The 18,071-nt window shown below is 36.9% G+C and overlaps 1 protein-coding gene across 1 annotated transcript in view; it reads left to right on the forward strand.

Moving 5' to 3' along the window:
* The window catches only part of LOC126412577 (uncharacterized), a 194,162-nt gene that overhangs the window by 125,471 nt on the left and 50,620 nt on the right, over nucleotides 1–18,071 (forward strand). Inside the window, exons 5-6 of the mRNA XM_050082229.1 lie at nucleotides 11,827–11,971; nucleotides 16,096–16,209. Of these exons, the coding sequence (XP_049938186.1) occupies nucleotides 11,827–11,971; nucleotides 16,096–16,209 (259 nt within the window). The remainder of the gene's footprint in view (nucleotides 1–11,826; nucleotides 11,972–16,095; nucleotides 16,210–18,071) is intronic.

Below are 18,071 nucleotides of genomic sequence, written 5' to 3' on the forward strand. Positions count from 1 at the left end.
AAATTTCTAAGCAGTCTTAAATGTGGTTTCTACCAATCAGTGTCAGAGTTGCAACTTATCATTTTTTAGTATTTAATATAAATGAAACAACAAACAGTAATAAAGGGTTTAATCTCCAGATAAGGGAAACATACTATTATTAACAATCTAAAGAACATGGGGAGGGGGGGGGGGCATTCAAGGTTGTTCTTAAACAGCACTACAGCCTGTAAAATGACTTCAATATATTATTTAGTGGTCCAAACCTGGCCATGCAACTTGGGTGTTATAAAATAGCTGTGCAGGTTTAGAACCGAACTATTAATGGTACACACTACATGCATCTTCATTTTTAAGATTTCATGGCAACCAAATTAAGATCAGAAAAAACCTCTAAATAGATGATTAAAATTCAAATTCATTTGTTCAGTTATATTTTTCTTGATTGTTGGCAAAAGTACTAGTAAATTTTGCATTCACTCTGTAATTTGACGTGTTCTACATCATAGTGCAACATTACATCTATGAGCCATCAAAAGTGCAAATAACTAATACTTACTGAACATTGTAGGATTTAAGATAACAAAATATTTATTGTACAAACATGAAAAATGAGGAATTTAGAGTTGATAGCCCAACATCCTGAAGACTTACGGATGTTGGAATTCTTATTGTAAAAAATTTATTTTTAGAGATTGCTTATAAGTAGTAGTCATTTAAAGTGGTCCATAGCAATAATCTTTCTAAGAAGTTGCTGACAAACATGAAAAATAGTGCTATTTGTAGATGCATATATCAGTTACTCATTTCATAAATGACTTGAAAATTTTGACTATGCTGTCACTAAGATCCTCTGTAATGCAGAAAGTGGTAGCTATAAAATATCATCATCATCATGTAGTGTAGGGCTACTATTGTTTGTCAGTTAGACTCCCATAATAAATTATATAGTCATACAGCAACTAGGTAACATAGAGTAGCAGCAAATGTTAAAAATATTTACCATGCTCCAGTGTAAGACATGAAGTGCCTGTTGTTAACCAAACAAATCATTTTTAATGAAAATTAACATCTACAGGAATAATACCTACAATTCAGTCTTGTGATTTGTACACTATCTGATCAAAAGTATTTGGACACATGTAATGTGGAATTGACCACTAGTGTTAAAGAGACAGTATAAAAGAAGACGGGGAGTGTTGTATTGTCTGTAGAGAAGCAGTTGATCAGCAGTGCTCAGCAATTTGAGGTGGTCTAGTCCTTGGATGTCAACCTGAGTAATAAATCCATTGGGGACATTACAACTCTTCTAAAGTTGGCAAAGCTAACTGTTGTGATTGTGAAGTGGAAATATGATGGAACAACCACAGCTAAACAAAGACAATGCACATCTTGTGTATTGACACACGGACTGTCTAGTGTCAACACATTGACTGTCAGTAGGCCCCTATGACCAAAGCAGAGCCTGGTGCCTGACAATGCAACACCCATCACTATGCATATGGCAGTCAATGTGTCAAACATGCTGGTTATAAAAAAAAATAAAATTCTTGAACTTATGTATGTAGATTATTATTATTATTATTATTATTTTTCTTTCCTGTCTCAGATGTTACGTCTGGTTAAAAATGGAAGGTGATGCGGGCCTTGATCAAGCATGACTTCCTTTTAACTGTACGGTATATGTTACATTGCATTTAGGAACTTTTGGGTAATTGAACAAGTATCAATAATTACAGATTTCTGTAGTTGTATATATAAATTTTGACGTAGCCGTATTGCATTGATGTACTGGTGGATATTGTGTGGTATGACTCCTGTAGTTCATGGTATAATTGGTATAATGTCAACTTTATCCTGTTGCCACATGTCCTTGACTTCCTCAGCCAGTTGGATGTATTTTTCAATTTTTTCTCCTGTTTTCTTCTGTATATTGTGTTGGGTATGGATATTTCGATTAGTTGTGTTAATTTCTTCTTTTTATTGGTGAGTATGTTGTCAGGTTTGTTATGTGGTGGTGTTTTATCTGTTATAATGGTTCTGTTCCAGTATAATTTGTATTCATCGTTCTCCAGTACATTTTGTGGTGCATACTTGTATGTGGGAATGTGTTGTCTTATAAGTTTATGTTGTAAGGCAAGCTGTTGATGTATTATTATTATTTTTGCTACATTGTCATGTCTTCTGGGGTATTCTGTATTTGCTAGTATTGTACACCCACTTGTGATGTGATCTACTGTTTCTATTTGTTGTTTGCAAAGTCTGCATTTATCTGTTGTGGTATTGGGATCTTTAATAATATGTTTGCTGTAATATCTGGTGTTTATTGTTTGATCCTGTATTGCAATCATGACTCCTTCCATCTCACTGTATATATTGCCTTTTCTTAGCCATGTGTTGGATGCGTCTTGATCGATGTGTGGCTGTGTTAGATGATACGGGTGCTTGCCATGTAGTGTTTTCTTTTCCCAATTTACGTTCTTCATGTCTGTTGATGTTATGTGATCTAAAGGGTTTGTAGAAGTTATGAAATTGCAGTGGTGTAGCCGATGTATTTATATGAGTGATTGCTTTGTGTATTTTGCTAGTTTCTGCTCGTTCTAGAAAGAATTTTCTTGAATTGTCTACCTGTCCATAATGTAGGTTTTTTATGTTGATAAATCCCCTTCCTCCTTCCTTTCTGCTTAATGTGAATCTTTCTGTTGCTGAATGTATGTGATGTATTCTATATTTGTGGCATTGTGATTGTGTAAGTGTATTGAGTGCTTCTAGCTTCTAGGTCTGTGTTACTCCATTTCACTACTCCAAATGAGTAGGTCAATATTGGTATAGCATAAGTATTTATAGCTTTTGCCTTGTTTCTTGCTGTCAATTCTGTTTCCAGTATTTTTGTTAGTCTTTGTCTATATTTTTCTTTTAGTTCTTCTTTAATATTTGTATTATCTATTCCCATTTTTTGTCTGTTTCCTACATATTTATAGGCATCTGTTTTTTCCATTGCTTCTATGCAGTCGCTGTGGTTATCCAATATGTAATCTTCCTGTTTAGTGTGTTTTTCCTTGACTATGCTATTTTTCTTACATTTGTCTGTTCCAAAAGCCATATTTATATCATTGCTGAATACTTCTGTTATCTTTAGTAATTGGTTGAGTTGTTGATTTGTTGCTGCCAGTAGTTTTAGATCATCCATGTATAGCAAATGTGTGATTTTGTGTGGGTATGTTCCAGTAATATTGTATCCATAATTTGTATTATTTAGCATGTTGGATAGTGGGTTCAGAGCAAGGCAGAACCAGAAAGGACTTAATGAGTCTCCTTGGTATATTCCACGCTTAATCTGTATTGGCTGTGATGTGATATTATTTGAATTTGTTTGGATATTAAGTGTGGTTTTCCAATTTTTCATTACTATGTTTAGGAACTGTATCAATTTAGGATCTACTTTGTATATTTCCAATATTTGTAGTAACCATGAGTGGGGTACACTATCAAAAGCTTTTTGGTAATCAATGTATGCGTAGTGTAGCGACCTTTGTTTAGTTTTAGCTTGATATGTCACCTCTGCATCTATTATCAGTTGCCCTTTACATCCTTGTGCTCCTTTGCAACAGCCTTTTTGTTCTTCATTTATAATTTTGTTCTGTGTTGTATGTGTCATTAATTTCTGTGTAATGACTGAAGTTAATATTTTGTATATTGTTGGTAGGCATGTTATGGGGCGATATTTAGCTAGGTTCGCTGTGCCTGCTTGATCTTTAGGTTTCAGATACGTTATTCCGTGTGTAAGTGTATCAGGGAAAGTGTATGGGTCTGCAATGTAACTGTTAAATAATTTATATCTAAAAACAAAGATGATGTGACTTACCAAACAAAAGCACTGGCAGGTCGACACACACACACACACACACACACACACACACACACACACACACACACAAAATTCAAGCTTTCGCAACCAATGACCTGCCAGTGCTTTCGTTTGGTAAGTCACATCATCTTTGTTTTTAGATATATTTTTCCCATGTGGAATGTTTCCCTCTATTATATTCATATTGTTAAATAATTTAGTTAGATGTAAATGTGTTGAGGTGAATTTCTTTAGCCAGAAATTTGCTATTTTATCTTTTCCAGGGGCTTTCCAATTGTGAGTAGAAAATTTCTTTAGCCAGAAATTTGCTATTTTATCTTTTCCAGGGGCTTTCCAATTGTGAGTAGAATTAATTGCTTGGGTGACTTCGTGTTGCAAAATTATCACTTCAGGCATTTGTGGTATCATCTTGTATGTGTCTGTTTCTGCTTGTTTCCACCGTGCATTCCTGTATGTTGTACCGGGTTTGACCATATGTTGCTCCAGAAGTGTTCCATGTCTGTTATGTTTGGTGGATTGTCTATTTTAATGTGTGTGTTATCTATTGTCTGGTAAAATTTCTTTTAGTTTGTGTTGAATGTTTGGTTTTGTTTCCTTCTATTTTCACTGTTTTTGTATCTTCTAAGTTGTTTGGCCAATGCTTGTAATTTCTGATTCTTTTCGTCTAATTACTCTATCACTTCTTGTTGTGAGATTTTACGTAACCATTTTCGTTTTTTTTCTGACATTTCATTTCTTATAAATTGTGTTAGCCGTCCCATGTCTTTCCTCAGTTTTTCTATTCTGATCTGTAGCCTGTGTTTCCATGCTGGTTTTGTGGGTTTCTTCTGTGTGTTGGTTGGTTCTGATCTCTGCCTAGTGTGTTTATTTAGTGTAGTGAGTGCTCCTATATAAACCAGTAGTTGTAACTCTTCCATAGTTGTTTTCATTTATTTTGTTGTGTATGATTGTGTTGATAGTTTTTATTGTTGTTTCGACTTGTGGGTTATTTGGTGGTCTATGCAAGAATGGTCTAATGTCTGTATTTGTGTCTTTGTATTCTATATATGTTAGCTGAAATTTTTCTTCTATATCTAACATCTGTGTCACTTCGTGTTCTATTTGTGCTTGTTCTGGTGGCTGTCTTAAGATTTTGTTTTCCTCTGATTGTTTAATTGATGCATGTTCTTCTTTGTTTGTTTGCTCTGGGATGTTTGAGTCCATTACTGCGTTTTCTTCTTCTGATTGCACATTATTTTGTTCCAGTATTTGTTGTACTTGTTGTTTGATATTTCCTAATTCTGACTGGTGTATCCTGTTATTTTTTATTATTGCATGGATCTGATCAGCTAGTCGTTGTTCTGTTAAAAATTTTAATTCTGGGTATCTGATAATAAATGTTGTGTATACTTGTGATCTGTATCCAGTTGTGTTGGTTCCTAGGTTTGTTGCTTGGTAATAACAGAACACGAGGTGTCTATTAACTTCATCTGACCATCTCATCCTCTGTCTTTGTTTTCCTTCTAGGGTGGTTGCAGGAAGCATATCCTGCAAAACACCTCTATTTGGGTGTGAATCATTTTCCAGCTGGCTAGCAGTGTCGTTACCATTGTGGGCGGGCATAAGGTTCAAACGTCGTCCCCGACCATGACGGCGCTTGTCCGAGGCTTCTTTGGTTCTGTCCTGAACCAACTAATCACACTAAAAGGGGGGTTAGCCCTATTAGTGGTTTGTTCTTTTCATCGCCTTTTACGACGGGCAGAACATACCGGAGGCCTATTCTTTTCCCGGGCCTCCACAGGGTTTATTATTGTTATTGTTATTGTTATTATTTAATATGTCGTTATCAGGAGAAAGGATACCGGCGTTCTACAGATTGGAGCATGGAATGTCAGATCCCTTAATCGGGCAGGTAGGTTAGAAAATTTAAAAAGGGAAATGGATAGGTTAAAGTTAGATATAGTGGGAATTAGTGAAGTTCAGTGGCTGGAGGAACCTGACTTTTGGTCAGGTGAATACAAGGTTGTAAATACAAAATCAAATAGGGGTAACGCAGGAGTTGCTTTAATAATTAATAAAAAAATAGGAGTGTGGGTAAGCTACTACAAAAAGCATAGTGGACGCATTATTGTGGCCAAGATACATGAAGCCCAAACCTACTACAGTAGTAGAAGTTTATATGCAAACTAGCTCGGCAGATGATGAAGAAATTGATGAAATGTGTGATGAGATAAAAGAAATTATTCAGGTACCGAAGGGAGATGAAAATTTAATAGTCATGGGTGACTGGAATTAGAGTGTAGGAAAAGGGAGAGAAGGAAACATAGTAGGTTAATATGGATTGGGGCTAAGAAATGAAAGAGGAAGCCGCCTGGTAGAATTTTGCACAGAGCACAGCTTAATCATAGCTAACACTTGGTTCAAGAATCATGAAAGAAGGTTGTATACATGGAAGAAGCCTGGAGATACTAGAAGGTATCAGATTTATATAATGGTAAGACAGAGATTTAGGAACCAGGTTTTAAATTGCAAGACATTTCCAGGGGCAGATGTGGACTCTGACCACAATCTACTGGTTATGAACTGTAGATTAAAACTGCAGAAACTGCAAAAAGGTGGGAACTTAAGGAGATTGGACCTGGATAAACTGAAAGAACCAGAGGTTGTACAGAGTTTCAGGGAGAGCATAAGGGAACAATTGACAGGAATGGGGGAAAGAAATACAGTAGAAGAAGAATGGGTAGCTTTGAGGGATGAAATAGTGAAGGCTGCAGAGGATCAAATAGGTTAAAAGATGAGGGCTAGTAGAAACCCTTCGGCAACAGAAGAAATATTGAATTTAATTGATGAAAGGAGAAAATATAAAAATGCAGTAAATGAAGCAGGCAAAAAGGAATACAAACGTCTCAAAAATGAGATCGACAGGAAGTGCAAAATGGCTAAGCAGACATGGGTAGAGGACAAATGTAAGGATGTAGAGGCTGATCTCAATGGGGGTAAGATAAATACTGCCTACAGGAAAATTAGAGAGACCTTTGGAGAAAAGAGAACCACTTGTATGAATATCAAGAGCTCAGATGGTAACCCAGTTCTAAGCAAAGAAGGGAAAGCAGAAAGGTGGAAGGAGTATATACAGGGTCTATACAAGGGCGATGTACTTGAGGACAATATTATGGAAATGGAAGAGGGTGTAGATGAAGATGAAATGGGAGATATGATACTGCGTGAAGAGTTTGACAGAGCACTGAAAGACCTGAGTCGAAAGAAGGCCCCCGGAGTAGACAATATTCCATTGGAACTACTGACGGCCGTGGGAGAGCCAGTCCTGACAAAACTCTACCATCTGGTGAGCAAGATGTATGAGACAGGTGAAATATTCTCAGACTTCAAGAACAACGGAATAATTCCAATCCCAAAGAAAAAAGGTGTTGACAGATGTGAAAATTACCGAACTATCAGTTTAATAAGTCACAGATGCAAAATACAAATGCGAATTCTATACGGACAAATGGAAAAACTGGTAGAAGCTGACCTCGGGGAAGATCAGTTTGGATTCCGTAGAGATGTTGGAACACGTGAGGCAATACTGACCCTACGACTTATCTTAGAAGAAAGATTAAGGAAAGGCAAACCTACATTTCTAGCATTTGTAGACTTAGAGAAAGCTTTTGTCAATGTTATTGACTGGGATACTCTCTTTCAAATTCTGAAGGTGGCTGGGGTAAAATACAGGGAGCGAAAGGCTATTTACAATTTGTACACAAACCAGATGGCAGTTATATGTGTCGAGGGACATGAAAGGGAAGCAGTGGTTGGGAAGGGAGTGAGACAGGGTTGTAGCCTCTCCACAATGTTGTTCAATCTGTATATTGAGCAAGCAATAAAGGAAATAAAAGTTCGGAATAGGAATTAAAATCCATGGAGAAGAAATAAAAACTTTGAGGTTCGCCGATGACATTGTAATTCTCGGAGACAGCAAAGGACTTGGAAGAGCAGCTGAATGGAATGGACAGTGTCTTGAAAGGAGGGTATAAAATGAACATCAACAAAAGCAAAATAAGGATAATGGAATGTAGTAGAGTTAAATTGGGTGATGCTGAGGAATTAGATTAGGAAATGAGACACTTAAAGTAGTAAATGAGTATTGCTATTTGGGGAGCAAAATAATTGATGATGGTCGAAGTAGAGAGGCTGCAAAATGTAGAATGGCAATGGCAAGGAAAGCATTTCTGAAGAAGAAAAATTTGTTAACATGGAGTATAGATTTAAATTTCACGAAGTCATTTCTGAAAGTATTTGTATGGAGTGTAGCTATGTATGGAAGTGAAACGTAGATGATAAATAGTTTAGACAAGAAGAGAATAGAAGCTTTCGAAATGTGGAGCTACAGAAGAATGCTGATAATTAGATGGGTAGATCACATAACTAATGAGGAGGTATTGAATAGAATTGGGGAGAAGAGGAGCTTGTAGCACAACTTGACTAGAAGAGGGGATTGGTTGGTAGGACATGTTCTGAGACATCGAGGGATCACCAATTTAGTATTGGAGGGCAGTGTGGAGGGTAAAAATCGTAGAGGGAGACCAAGAGATGAATACACTAAGCAGATTCAGAAGGATGTAGGCTGCAGTAGGTACTGGGAGATGAAGAAGCTTGCACAGGATAGAGTAGCATGGAGAGCTGCATCAAACCAGTCTCAGGACTGAAGAAGACGACGACAACAACAACAACAACAACAACAACAACATCATCATTTAATATGACTCAATGGCCTGGTGAAAGTGTTTCAACTGGAAGACGCTTCACTGACTTGGATGTCCCTCAGTTGGATAACTGGGGAAAGGGGCTTATAGTTTCACAATGAACCTAAACCACATGTAGCTTTTGGTGAGCCTAGGCTAAATTAAAATTAGGAGTGACAAATCCATTGTTTGGTAGAGATCAAATTCTGTGATCCCTCAGATCCCAGACATGCACTTCGCCAATGGACAACTAGGTCTGACATGTACACAGGCAGCTCATCAATGGATTTTGATGAGTGAGTTCTTGAGTATAAAAATGTGACACTTATGGTTATATCTTGTTATTACATTGAATTCGAAGCTTAAGTTATTTACACTACCAAAGGACTGTAAACCTCAGTATTTAACATAAATGTCAACATATCTCTACCCGCCATTTTTTGATAAAGATATGGAACCCTAAAAATGTATAAAGCAGTGGAAGAATTCAATCATGAGTTCCAAAGTGCTACCAGCAGTCCACCTACTAGTACTGTGAGTGTACACTTTGTACAGTGTTATAAAAAAATGAGGTACAATGGTCAAGCAGCTCCTCATAAGCTACACATTTCTGTACTAGGTGCTAAGCAATGTTTGTGCAGTATAAAGATCAGTGGACAGTGGGTGACTGGAAATGAGTGATTTTGTGTGATGAATCATGCTGTACCCTGTGGAAATCCAATGGAAGGGTTTGTTTTTGGTGAAAGCATGAATAACATTACCTGTCCGTGGTGGTGGTGGTGGTGGTGGTGGTGGTGGTGGTGGTGGTGGAGGAACAGTAGGAGGGTTTTTTCATGGTTAGTGTGTGGTCCTCTTATTGCACTTAAGAAAATGCTCAATGCAGAAGGATGTGAATAAATTTCACTGTATTGTGTACTGTGAACAACAGAGGAACAATTTAGAGATTGATTGCATTAGCATGAAAGTTCACCCTGTCATAAAGCAGCATCTGGGAGGCAATTTGTGGACATCATTCCTGAAATGGGATGGTATGTTAGGAGTCTTGACCTGAACCCAATGGAATACCTTTGGGATGAGATAAAAACAAATCTCTCCATATCCTTGTGTCATCCGGTTTCAGCTCTTCAGGACTGCCATTCCTCCACAGACATTCAGAGGCATCACTGTGTGTCTCCACCAAATGTGAAGCAGTCATAAAGATGAAAGGTGCATGTAGCCCATATTAATGTCCACAAATTGGTGTGCAGATAATTTTAATCAAATAGTTTAGATATTAAATTCAGTATTTCTCAAAATGAGGCTACACATTGAAGGGTAGCATTAAACTACAAGCAAAGGCCTATTTAAGTTCATAAGACACAGTTGAGTCATTCTTCCCATAATCGTTCAGTCTGACTGACTGAGCTTGGTAAACTTTGCATTACATGCAGTTTCATACATTGGTATCAAAGATGGTTGCAGAACTTGATCCATCCCTACCTTATGGTGGTATCTGTTGAAGGAAATGTGTCTACAAAGGAAAGAATGGTTATGAATTCAAGTAGTATGCAACTTAAATCATAGATGTCTACTAAAATCTAGTAAACTTTTTTATCAAGAATACATTAGTGGGTATAAACTGACTTATAAGGTGGTCTTAATTTTGAACATAAATAGTAAACTCCTGCCCCTCATACAAAAAAGCCTACTAGTAAACTGCCTCTAAAGACTCAACTAATGGAAAAAGAAAAATTTAGTAAGTGAACAGAACAAATCTACCTAAACAGTTTCCCATCAATATTATGAATGGATAGATTGCTGCTAAAGATACAGAGGAGATGTGGAGGACAGGCACTAGTTAAGTTTGTGGTCAGGTGACCTACAGGAATGTAGAATATATTTCAGGTGGTTCCCACCTGTGGAATTCAGAAAAACTAGTTTTGGAAGGTTTGGTGCAGACTGTGAACCTGTCATTGAAGTGAAGTGTTGGGCGGCATGCTCAGCAACTAGATGGTCCAACCTTGTCCACAGTTTGTTGGTGGCCTCTCATGCAGACAGCCAGCTTATTTGCCATGCCCATCTAGAAAGCAGTACAGTGGTTGCAGCTTAGTTTGTAAATCACACGGCTACTTTCACAGGTAGACCTGTCTTTGTTGGAACAGGAGATCTCCATGACCAAACTGGAACTGGTGGTGGTGGGAGGATGTATGAGACCGGTCTTGCAGCTCAGTCTATTGTAGGGAGGAAGAAACCCTTTTGGTCAAAAGCTTAAATGTAGAGCAGTCTTTTTGTTGTGCTTATCTGCTACTCAGTGTCTCCTTTATATGATGAATAGTGATCTATCCATTTCATAATGTTATTCCATCCTTGACTTTCTGTTTTAAATTATTTACCATTTCATATGAATTACATATTATTGTATCTATAACAATCTGATCTCCAGCTTATTCTTGTATCATAGTTTTTAACCCATCTAATATTTATTAGTCTGAAATTAACATGAAATGTCCATTGTGATCATTGATCACAATGTGTCGAGTAACTAATATTACCAGCTTCAAAACTGTATTTGAAGTCCGATAACTGCAGATGCCACCTGGGGTAGCAGATGTACTGATAATGGTTTCAATCGCATCTACCAGCAGATGATATAGCTGGCAGAGCAACTACTATCTACCTGTAATTCTTGAGGAAAAAAGGCACAGTTTGAAGCAGAGAAACTCACTCACTCCTATGGTCAAGTGAGTTTAAAAGGGGTCAAATTATGAACTTTCAAAGAATTGTCATATGAGCTGGACATGCCTTATTAGATGAAGGCTATAGTCTTTCCTTAAGTGTCTTATGATTAATCATGTCATGGGCAGGTAACTAGTCAACAGACACCCACATTGATATGGTGGTTGAAGCTTTGTTTTAGGCTACAAGATGACTTACAGTGCCTGAAACTCACTTGTTCGGGAAATGAGCACTCACATATAGTAACCACTATCATATTGTAAACCATCCTTTCAAAGCTTTGTGAAGTAATTGAAATTCTATGATGTTTTTTCATGTTTTTGTGGAAGTTTTTGGTAGTAATAATGCAAATAGTATGAGGTGACTTCATTTTAATCAGTAATTTTAATATGATCTCATATCAGTATCAGTGATCCAAATAATAATGCTGAAGTAGTTAATGGTAATTATTGCTTATTTTTATTTTGTGAGTATAAATCTGCAATATATTATCAGGAATTTCTGCATGCTGCATTCATAATCTGACAAAAATTGTTTTTACAGGTTACACCTATCAAATTTCAAAGCTACAAGAACATTACTGGCAATGGAGCACAGATGAGGAAAAGAATTCTTGCATTAAGCTGGGTAGATTATCAGGAGGAAACACATTTCATAGAAGGAACTGATGAAAATTTCACTGCTAAAAGTAGGTATGCTCTTTTTTCTTGAGGCAGTTAAAAGTATCCAGTGACAGCTATCTCGAGTGTGGTTTGTTTTTGCAGTGAAATACTTACTACTTGTGCATAATTGAGTTTCTAAATACTTTCTTGTGCTTTTTGCACACACACATATTTTAAATTATTGGTTTTTCTAAGTGTTTTTGTAGTTGGTAAATAATAACTTTGGGATCAGAAATCACCACTAAAGACAATGTAAAGACTCTATGAAGACTGATTTACAGTGTTTATTTCTAAATCAGTGTGGAACCTCATACTCCTAGAAAGGAATGAAATTGACATAAAACAACTTTTTGTGTTTACATCTTATTCAAAAAATTTAAGGTCCAAATAACATTAAAGTAAATTTTGCACCACTTTAATAAATAGCAAGTTGTATTATGTAGATGCAAAATGTTATGTCATCTTGCTATTAATGATTTTTATCTGTCCAAGAACATGCTAGCAGAATCTTGGAAGTTCTTTGGTATTTATGTTCGCAAAGGTATTAGATACTAATAAGCAGCTAAGACAGAATGGCTGTTGTAATGATGAGTGGAATAGTTTAGTTTGTCATGAGACTGAAATATTGTCTGTTCCCATATTAGACATTAGCTTAAGTTATTAGCAGGATGGGTACGATATAACAGCACAATTCATTGCACTGCAGATTGTGGTGCTAGAGACATGGGAAACTGAAATCATGAGGCACTGATACCTTTATATTTTGACATTTATATTTTGACATTTACAGTGTGTGTCCATATCAGGGGAAACTGTTACAGAAAGTCTGTGGTAACCCCTATAACATACATGTATGTGGTAATAGGAATTTATCATCATTGATTTATGGCCATAGATAAGTACGAAACATTGATGCAGATCACGTGCCTGAATGCTGGACAATAACATCCAGTAAGCACCCACTGAACCTTCTTGGTGCCACGGTCTGACAGGTACTTTGCAAATGCCAACAAAAGCTAGCTGAAAAAAGGCTCACCTCCTTTCTGATGAAGCTTAAATGCTCTGCGATATCACACACTACTGTACTGAAGTTATATATTTAATGAAAATCATTCAAATTTAAAGCTAATTACCTTTACATACATTATGCAAGAAAACAGTAAAATTATTGACCAATTTGCACCTTTTCACAAAAATATCAACACAGTATTAAACAAGTTATTAACAAAATATCACCTCAGTTAGTATTCCTTTGAGGTGTACATTGCTTGCATTTTTCATAAATTCACAGTATTGATGAATTTTTTTATTGGCCATAACCTAAAAACTGTTTACAAGAACAGGAAATGGTGCAAAACTTTTGTTTTTAAAACAGATCTCAGTTTGGCTGTTACTTGCTTAGGTCGTAAGGGGCTGCTGATAATTGCAGTGTATCAGACCAACAAATTAAGAGAATCAGAAATATTACTTTAAAGTTACTGTTTTCTGTTCTGTAATACAGTGCACCAGACACAATGCAGCCCCACTGTGGATGCTATTCTCGGGCATGGATAAGTTAGCTGCTGTATGTAACCACCTAGACACCGCTCTGACTGCTGTCAAGGAAGTGAAGTAAAAGTTGCTACAAAAGAGTGCTTAGAGGACTACTAAGTTGTGTACCAGATATATCCAACCTCTTCCTCTCCTGTGGATGTTGTCTCTTCTGCATAAAATAAAGGACCTATCACTTCTCTTCCATTTGACTGAGAATGGTGTGTCAGGGGCAAGTCAAGGTGTCTGGTAAACAAGGTGCTGTCTTACACTAAGGTCAAAACAGAGCCAGTGGGACTCACTTCACATGTTATGGAATGGTGTTTAGTCCCACATCAAGGGAAGTCAAACGTAAAAGATAGTGGTCTATTAATCATCTGCAGTTCAAATGTATGGTAAATATCAGAACCTCATATGGAAATAGTATCAAAGATAAGACGGAACACTGTGCACTCAGTGTGCCTGGGTAACCCATTCAACATATTGAAGAGGGTATTCTGGTAATCACTAAGGAACGTGGTGGAACCAACTGCAGACTGTGGTTCATGTGGGGGGAAAAAAGAGCCTGTGGACTGGACTTGCAGGTTGTACTTTGATCATGCTAGTGACTGGAAGAGAAGGTTGAGAATATTAGTGCTCTTTGTGGAGCTTCACCAAAGCTCCAAAATGGATTGTGGTCCCCTAGGTCTGAGATAAGTGTAAGACTTCAACCAGACTGCACAGGTACTGTGATAAGTTACATTGTGACTTTTTATATTTGAGCTATAGGGTTAAGAACTGTAGGGTTCCCCTAAAAGGATCAAGTGTGTACTACCCATCAGAGGCTGCTAACCAGATAGTTGCGTGTGGGATGCTCACAAGGTCACAAGGTTGGATATTTATTTTATTTTATTTTTTGACAACTTTCATTCAGTTCAGGCAACAATAGCTGTAGAAAACCCAGAGGTATCAATGCAAGATCGAAAGGAAGGTCACCTACAAGTGAGAGTATTTCTGTCACAGGAGTAAACTACCAAAGCATTTGTGATAGTGCCAGAATTTGAGGCTCTTTTAAAAAACAGTGAAACTCACACAATACAGAAATCTTGTTAATAACCAAAGTTGACAGCAGCAAGATTTTTGGTGGAAGTTTAAACCTGTATTGAAAGGATACACTAATGGGAAGTGATGGTGTATTTGCTGCAGTAAACAAACTTGAGTCTACATGGATAGAAAGTGAAATTTCATGTGAGATAGTTTTGGTATAAAATTATAATTAGACCCTTCTATAAACTGCTCCTCACCTCCTGATCTAACTGGAAATGTTAGAAAGAGCCTCAGTTAAATAGTACACAAGTTCCTGTTATACTGTAATCATTGTAGGACACTAATCATCCAACCATCAATTGGGATAACTTCAGTGGAACATAGATTTTACATTCCCTGATTTTACATTTTGTGATTCTACACCATATAAATTTGTAGCCCCTGTGAAAAACCCATAAAATCAATGCTAAATTTTCCTCAATTTTAGGTTTATTTGCAGTAAGGATTACCTCAATATTACATTCTTGCTTGACATTATCCCCTTTTCTTCCTATTGACATCTGATGTGACTGAATGAGTTATAAATGGCACAAAATACAGACAGTTTACACAACAGGTGGTGGCACTTGAGAGAATACTTTAGGCCATTGTGAAGAAGGGGACATGAGTGGCAAGTCTGGTGTAATCCATGATCAGCATTGCCAACATGGCTTACAATGTTTAGCTTCATCTTGCAATTATGATAAAACTACTGCTAAGTTAATAGTGTTGGCACATTAATGAATTCATCTCGAATACTTTATACACACGAATGATTGGAACTCTAACTTATTGGGATATTCACTGATGCTAGCTTCCATATGACACATCATATGATCAGACGGTTATAGTAGTTCATTTGGTATTAATTTTGTAAGCTCTCATAACTGAAATGTTATTTTTTATGATAATAATCCTAGAGTCATGTTTGGATTCTATATCCTTGCCTGCCTTAATCCACCTTGTCTGCTCACTTAATAACTGGCTGGCCAAACTGGGTGAGGCTGTGCAGTAATCATCATACTGGTCTTGCATTTGGGAAGACAATTCAAATTAAAGTCTGGCCTTCATGATTTGGGATTTCAGTGATTGTCACTTCAGACAGTTGTTTGAACAGCTCCCTTGAAAAGGCACAGCTGATTTCCTTCACTATCCTGACACAGTCTGAGCTAGTCCTCCATCTCTAATGCCCTCAGTGTTCTTTAAATTGTGTCCTTCCTTACCTTACTTCTCCTGGCTGGCCAAGCCGTCAAATACTCAAGACTTTCTCTTGTACAGCAAGCAGGCTTCTCATCCTGAATACAAGAAATGTAAAACTGTGATATTTTAGATGTTACTGCTCATTTATTGGATGAAAATGCAAAGGGACGTAGTTGATGAGTGTGGAATGAACTTCTTAATTCTGTGGATCAATGGTTACTAAATCTAGCAAAGTATTTACACTAACAAACCTATCAAAATAAAAGTTCAGTTTGACCAACTATGCTGTGATTTTGTTAACAGGAAGTTAAAATGTGTTCTCTTTGCTTAATTAAGACTTACTTTCTAATTCCAGGTCTGGAAGTTGCATCAGATAAATTTGTTTTGCATTACTTTGCCCAGAACTGCAGTACACTTGTAGCTCAAGAAAGAGTACAGCTTGTGATAAATGACAATCAACAGCCAACAGGTAGTGTGGAATAAATTTTGTGAATGTCAGTGTGTGTTAACATTACTACATTACAGTGAGAAGAGAGATGATGTGGTCTCCCTTGTCCCTGGTTATGGGCACCCTTGACTTGGAGTACAGATCTAAACTAACAGATTTATGGCTCCTTTGCTCTTTCTAGCACTGAGAAATCAAATCCCACTCCCATTTTCAAGACCATTCATCAGAATTAATCTATAAGTCTTTATGTACTGTAACTGTAGACATACGTTCTGCTTTTAAATGTTTTAATTAGGAAACAAGGAAAGATCAGTTAACAAAAGCACAGAAACTGTGTGGGCACATTTACTTCATACCCTGTTAAATGTGACACAATATTACTGTTAGTGACTAAAAACAGCAAACTTAATGCACTTGGCTGCTTATCAACTACTTCAGTCTCAGTGCAAAGGCAATGATTTTAACATGAATAGGCCATTAATTTGGTACCAGACAAAATTCCTTTATGGGGTTTATTCAAAAGATAAAAGTGGTTTGCTTATATTGAAACATGGGCAGCTGAGAACAAAGATACAGAAAGGCAGTGCCATTTATTGATTAATTCCAAAGCCAAAGTAATCATTGTTTTGATTCAGTACTTGTTCCACTTTGGATGAGAACAAAAAAGAGCTTTAAATATTGATACCTCTGCCAGTTGCAGAATGCATTTACATTTTTGTGTGTAAAAGATTCTACAGCTGCTGAAATTAACAAGTTGTGCCTAGTTTACATGCCTACTGTAATGAGCGAAAGGAAGGTTAGACAATGGTATTGAGATTTTAAGTGGTCATACAAACATGCATAATGACTGAAGTGGCAGCCCAGCATCCAGGCCAATAAACCACATTATTAATTGGTAAGAAGTGTGATCTTATTGATTCATGACTGTTGGTCAGGCTGATGAATTTCCTCTCATATGGTGCACTGCTAATTGCACAGCTGTCATGCAAATGCTTGCATATCACCAATTAAGAGTGAAATGGGTACAAAAAAAGCTAACTGGTCAGCACAGACAGCAAAGAATGTAAAGGGAATGAGCTGTTTTGGACCACCATTGATAAGCTGGAGATCATTCCGTTTCTCACATTGTTACGGGCTAGATGTTTTGATTCTGCATTGGTATAAGATATTCACAATGGTCAAAAACGTGGCAAAATCAAAACCAATAATTAATACATCTTTTTACTTGAGCAAAAAGAGGGCTAAAATTTCTTGAATTTTCTTATATCAAGGAAAATTATTGGACGAAATCAAATGAGACAGAATTGCTCCCCAGTTCTTAGCTTCAGGAGGTGAAATGTGTAGTACTGTTAAACTACCTAGCTTTCAGAACTGAGAGATCCTTCTTTGAGGAGAGGGGGTTAGGTTGTAGAGGTTAAAAAGGTTCATACCTTGTGCCAGCATACTTTTCAGCATTTCAGTTGGGAACTTTCCAAGCACCTACCTTACAATCACTATTATGATCCTTGGAGGTACAGCTTGATGGACAATGTTATGAAGATAACAAACACAAGACAGTTTTCAACTGGTTCAATTCCCATTTGGAGAACTTCTATGCTACTAGTGGTCAGACTATGCCCAGTGGTGAACGAGGCTAGAGCAACATTACAAAAAGCTTGGAATGAACACTGATTACATGAAAAGTGAAACAGATTTTTAAGAACCAAAACTGCCAATAAGTGTTTTAGACAAATATATATTTTAATAATGAGTGGCACTACTTTCTGTATCTGTTTCCAGCCACACTGATTGACAAACAGTGATGTAACAAACTCCAGCTCTAAAATGCACGACAGATAATGCAGACATATGAAGCTGACAGATACCTTCCTTTCAACTTATAA

This window comes from Schistocerca serialis, chromosome 1, assembly GCF_023864345.2.
Source record: "Schistocerca serialis cubense isolate TAMUIC-IGC-003099 chromosome 1, iqSchSeri2.2, whole genome shotgun sequence".
NCBI classification, from domain to species: domain Eukaryota; kingdom Metazoa; phylum Arthropoda; class Insecta; order Orthoptera; family Acrididae; genus Schistocerca; species Schistocerca serialis.